The sequence below is a fragment of the Lissotriton helveticus genome, chromosome 3_1, assembly GCF_964261635.1.
Source record: "Lissotriton helveticus chromosome 3_1, aLisHel1.1, whole genome shotgun sequence".
NCBI lineage: Eukaryota > Metazoa > Chordata > Amphibia > Caudata > Salamandridae > Lissotriton > Lissotriton helveticus.
This window is the reverse complement of record NC_136061.1, coordinates 979,082,540-979,088,539: the sequence shown is the minus strand read 5'-3', so window position 1 is coordinate 979,088,539 and position 6,000 is coordinate 979,082,540. Positions and strand designations below refer to the sequence as shown.

At 46.4% G+C, this 6,000-nt stretch overlaps 1 protein-coding gene across 2 annotated transcripts in view; it reads left to right on the top strand.

The window, feature by feature from the left end:
• The first annotated feature begins 471 nt into the window (after positions 1-471).
• Positions 472-6,000, top strand: part of LOC144823157 (uncharacterized) — a 71,400-nt gene continuing 65,871 nt past the window's right edge. Inside the window, exon 1 of one of the 2 annotated variants that reach the window (XM_078681427.1) lies at positions 472-684. Coding sequence is in view for 1 of the 2 variants with exons in the window: in XM_078681426.1 (XP_078537552.1) it covers positions 1,571-1,861 (291 nt within the window). In the remaining variant the exon portion in view is untranslated. Of the gene's footprint in view, positions 685-1,047; positions 1,862-6,000 lie in introns of those variants that run through there. The other variant, XM_078681426.1, reaches the window with a different exon arrangement.

Here is a 6,000-nt window from a genome sequence, read left to right as displayed (position 1 = left end):
GTTGATTTATTAATTGTTGGCAGTGTAATGTGCTAAAACCTGACAGACATCAAAATATGAGTGTATGTTTATCTGTTAAATAAAGGTGGAAATATACAAGTTATCACATCTTCTGTTTACAAAACAAAAATGGATTAATACCAATAAGATGGCCAAAAAACAAGTATGGGTAAATACAGACGTAAATAATCAAAAAATAAATACCATAAAACCGTGAGCCCTATTCTTAATGCTTAGACACGACAGGAGAGCATGAAGAGCCATATAAATATTTTTAATCATAAATATTGTTATTTAGCATTTTTCCTCAGACAAAAACTAGAGGCATACATTAAACCTATTTCATGAAGGCTAAGTGGATGCAGATTATTAATTTTGATACTGCACCCCGCCCCCCTCCCCCCATTTCTCCCCCCCCCCCCCCCCCCCCCCACTTCCCATCCCCCTCCCCCCGCCCGCCCCTCTTCTTTTAAGAAAACTTCGCAGAAGCAGTTTTGCGGTAAGGCAATATGCAAACGACGGCCACTTTTTTGCGTGCCCGGTCCGATTTTTAATCCCAATCCAACCCTGGGTGTAGAAATCGAAAATAAAAGTTGCGAAAAGAACCTTTGAAGCAAAAAAAAAAAAGTTTGAGATGCCTTGAAAGTACGCAAGAGGGAGAGCAACAGAAGGTGCAGACTAAAGGTGAGTGAACACGCCTGGCAGTTGTAACTCCAAAGATAAAAGAAGTAGGGGGGGGGGGGTAGTATAGGCAGAAACATCTCATAGTAAAATGGTGGATAAAGGAGAATATTTAAAGGGACAGTGGTGGTCGGGGTCTTGCCGCTGGCAGATTACGATGTTTGACAGAGGCTGAATGAGAACGGAATTGCAGGGGCAGGTGACAGGGTACGGGATGGATGGTTATTATCCGGAACGTGAAAACAGACAGGCCCTTTCCTTGGCCGAGCTGGGATTAATCCTCTCCCCGGCCTTGGGGCGGAGGACGAGGGATGAGCAGAAGGAGGTGGAGGGGGCCCTGTTAATCTGTAACGGCCTCCGAGGAGGAGGGGTGGAGGAGGAATTAGTAACGTGTAATCCTGGGAGGAACTGATGGAGAGCGCGCGGCCTGTGAGGCCCGGCGATACATCCAGAGCCTTGTCCGGAGAGAATGGGAAGAAACCGGTAAATGAATCGGAACAAAACTCGATCGGCGACTAGAGCGGCCAGGTGACAGCGAGCCCGGCCCGAAGACCGGAGAGTGCTCCGTTCCGCGTGAGGTCGGGACGAGCCCGGTGAGAGCCCGGAGTCGGAGCCCTGCCCGGAAAAGCACGGCGACGAGCTGGGGATCCCAAAGAAAGACCGGCGCTGGGGGTGGTTTCGGGGCCCTTTTCAGAGACGGTAGTTACGAAACCACGGCTTTTCCTGCCGAGCGTGGCGGCTGAACGACCGAGAATCCGGCAGAAAAGACCCAGAGATCGACGCCCTGCCTAGAACGGAAGTAAGACTGCGAAAGGCCGGGCGCTGAAAGCGGTGGGGAACGGGGGAGTAGGTAGACACCATCGCCGGATTGGGACCGAGTGACGCGTCGATGATGGAGGCCGGGGGGAGCCCGAGCCCGCAGTCTACCAGCCCCGCAACTCAGCCGCCTACCACGGAGGCGCCCTCCGGGCCCCCTTCCTCCACTCCTTCCCCCGGAGTCCCCAGCACCAGCTCTCCCGGTTCTGGTTCCGCCTTCCAACGCTGGAAGTACCGCGGCGCCTTCTCCTTCTGGGAGGAGAAAGGCAAAAACATTACGGTGCAGTGCGGACTGTGCCAACCCAAGGTCAAGCTTCTGTCCACGGCTCGCACCTCCACCAGCAACCTCAAGAAGCACCTGCAGGTGAGTTAGTGAAGGGGTGAGGGAACAAGAGGCATTCCACTACTAACCTCAAGAGGGAGCTGCTATTCAGCTGGGCTGACCCACTACGCGAGGACGGGGATTGGGCCTACCTCGGGCGAGCGAGACGGTGTAGCGATACTTAACCGCAAGAAGCTTTTGGGGTAAAATAGTGCGCAAAAACGTGGAAAGGGGGTGGGAGTTAAAGAATAAAATGCTCTGCTTTCAGTAGAAGAGGGTGTCGGGATCCGATAAAGGATCAAGACAGGTAGTTACAAACGACGAGGAAAGGGGAGGACCGCTGAAGGAACGGAAAAAAAAGACTAGGGATCTACCGACGGAACGGAGATTGCTTTTGGCAAAAAAGAGAGCAGGAACTGGAGAAAAAAATGAACTCTTTCTTTTTTTTGTCGCTCCGTGCGTGCGTAGGGTTTTCAGACCTGGTATTTGCTTCGTGTTCTGGGACTTGTAGTGCTCACAATGATGGGTAAACCCCTTCCTGTAGAAAATAAGGTTTATTCCAGTTTAAACACAGGACGCACTAGCTCCGTGCGATCGTGGCAACCGGTCTACATTCTGTTGTCGTTACAATCTCTTCTGGAACGTTCGCTTGTCCCAATTATGGAATGAAAACACATTTGAAAGTTAACACTTCCCAAATCTTCTTCTATTGAGAAATGAGACCAAAATATTATACTAGGTGTTACAAATAATACCAAAAATATTCAATACAATAATTTAATTTTCACGGGGCTGGGAATTCAAAGTTATGCACTCCCAGTAATTACCAAATTCCATAAAGTCCGCGCCGTTCATTAAAATTCGGCTGGTCAAACCTGCAAGAATTTAGCAGGGAAAACGAGTGGTATTTAATTTGACCTGCATATTTTTGGTGCATTAGAACATACATATGCTTGCTATTGCTCAAAAACGCTGTTTAGGTGTAAATTATCGGGCCGAATACATTTCGGACCCAGGTGAGTTAGATTTATTTGAAAGGTTTTGTATAGCGTAAATATGACTCGACAGGATATCAAAGCGCTGTACATAAAAGCATGCAAGATAAACAGGAAAAGGTATAAATACTAAACATGTAGGTACTTAGACAAAATGCGAAAAAAGAACAACCCACATCATAGAAGGTATAAAGCAGCACAAATTGCTTAATTGAATATTAAAATCAGTGCTGTAATCAAGAAGTAAAAGTTAAGCTGGGAGTCTTCAGGTCTATTGTTGCAGGTAGCGATTCAGGAGCAACCCACTGACTTACCTTTTGAATTTGGCAATCAAAGGGTTAGTTCTGATTTCAGCAGGAAGAGCGTCCCATATTCAAGACTGGACAAGGCGCAGTTATAATTTCTCTTTTGAGGTTTATACAATAGAGTATTAGAGCTTCTCGGGGCTTGATTCAAGCCGAAGAGGTTTTTTTTTTGTAAACATATTTTATTGATAATTTGTTACACCTTCACAACAAATCGTCAATGAATATGTATTTCTAGTCAAGGCTCTACAGATACACCTATTACTGGTGTTCCCATGTCTGTCTAAAGCACTCCTAACAAGAAAGCACAACTTTAGTGTTCCTCCCCCTCTGCGAGTTCTCTGTGTGACATTAGAAGCTAATGTGCACATCATGGAGTTTTATATACATCTGCTATTGGAGGATTGGTGTGGAGGTCGTGCGAGGGTAGGTGAGAATTTATGTGTGCAAGGGAAGAATCCAACTCTTAGTATAGTGTTGGCTCGTCTATGGGTGTTGACTTTGTTCATCAGGGTCTTACTCTCTTAGGTCTCGTTATCTTCCCCCAGTTCTTCTGAATCTGGTTGTAGTAGGTCATGCATTATGGCTTCCCACGCCCTTGCAAGTTGTATGTGTCTCAGTCCTCTCTTGGCCTCCGTCATCAGGACCCCCCCCTTCACATCCTTCCCATTTTAGAAGTTCTGGTTTACAGGTGGCTATCTTGGGACCTCTCGGCGACTTCCAATGTTTAGTTATTTCCCTATTCGCTAATATGAACCCTACGTCTTGAAATCTGCTTGTGACTTTGTTTTTGGGTGTGTGGAGGAACTATCCTAGGAGACAACGGGCTGGGGAACAGGGAATCTCTTTTCCTATTGCTTCTCCTATTATGTGTGTGATCTCCCTTTGATATTCAAGTAGGGTAGAGCAGGTCAAGAACATGTGCAAGATATGCGCTTGCTCTTCAATGCAACGTAGGCAGGCTTCCCTTTTTGTCTGGAAATATCTGTTTATGCGCTCTGGAGTCAAATAGGCTTTATGGATTATGTAGCAATTTATCAATTTATAACACGCGCTTCTTGACACTTTAGGTGTTCCCCTTAGTATGTAGTCCCAGTACTTTGTCTGGATTGGAGAACCCAAATCCTCCTCCCATTGTGGGCACAATGCCTCCAGCGGGCGTAACTCATCTGTTTGAAGTATCGTCAGGAGATCGCTTTGAAAGTGCCTGCTGGTAGGGCTATGTAGTAGGTGCTCTGCTGGGAAGGGTGCTCCGTAGTGCCCGTCTTCCAGTGTTTGCGTATTGCAGTCGCAAGTGCCCTATGAAATAAAAAAATGCCCCTGGGGTAGTCCAAATTCGGCGCAGAGCTCCCTAAATGGTAGTAGCTTGGTGTTTCTATACAGGTCGCCCATTTTTGTCACTCCAGCGTCCAACCCGGCCTCTAGGGCCCTCCAGTTCTCCTCATGTAGGAGCACCTTTAACATGTCTAATGGGATGTCTGGTGAGTATGGGATTTCACTCCCATTCTTTGAAAGCTCCGGTGCCAACACCTGGTCTGCACTCTGAGTGCTTGGGAGACGTTCCTAGCTGATCTGTTGAGTCTTAGAAATATCTGCAGTAGCCCGCGTAACATTGGGTCAGCTGCCTCTGGGGGGCCGTTTGCTGTTGCTTCTGTGCTATATTCTGCACCAACCACTGCACCTGCACCGCTATATAGAAATTCTTGAAATCTGGGATCGCCATGCCACCTGCCCTCGTCGGTTTTTGCAATGTGCACAAGGCAACCCTTCGGCGTCCTCATCACCAAATAAAGGTTCGCATCTGGGTATTGAGCTCCCTAAAGAAGCTCCCCGGGGATCCACAGTGGGAGTGTATTGAAAAAGTACAGTAAGCGGGGAGGCGCTATCATTTTGAGTAGTGCGATCCTGCCAGCTACTGAGAGTGGCAAATTTCCCCGGAATTCTAGGGCTGTTTTTAGCCCTCGCATAGCTCGTCCTATGTTTCCCTCATAAAGATCTGTCCAGTCATGATAGATATGAACCCCCAGATACGGCAAACAGGTTCCCAGCGTACATTTCCGAGGTTGGCGGGGGGTCGCCCGTTCACTTCACTCGGAACAGTTGTGAATTAAATAGCATTAAATATTTCCAACAAATCCAGAGCCTTCGTTAAGTCTTCGTCTCCCCTATCTAAGAACAGTAGTAAGTCATCCTCATAAAGTGCAATATAGTAGCAAGCTTGGTCTATTTTTAGTCCTCGGTAGTGACGTCCTGTTCTGGCCATGAGTGCAAGAGGTTCCATGGCCAGGGCAAACAGAAGAAGGGAGAGGGGACATCCCTGCCTTGTGCCTTGCTCTACTGGCAATCCTCTTGATTCAAGCCAGATAGTTCACGTTTATTTTGCCAGGTAAACGGGAGTGTTATAATTAAGGGTTCCGGTTTTCCATTCTTACAGATAAATACAGACCGAAAACAATGTGTTTCCTGTCTGTATTTATTTTTAGACACAGAAAAATTCAGAAAATGGTGCTTGTTGTGAGAGACTCTCCATGCTCTCTTGGATGAATTCCAGGCAACAGCTGGGCAGATAGACAGCATGGAGAGTTAAAAAACAGGTTCAGATTTCCTTAAATACATGCATATGTTAACATATATTGGGAGTACAACGCTAATGTGTACCTGTGAGTGTAGTGTTTTGATATACATGGCTGCTTAATTTGCTAAATCATGACAAGCCTCAATGTATGAGTGCACGTTCAACAGTTAAATAAATGTGGAACTATACCATTTTACGGTTCTATTTATTCTCAAAACACAAAATAAATATGGATAAATACCAATAAGATGGCCAAAATATAAATATGGATAAATACAGACGAAATTGTTAAAAATATAAATACCA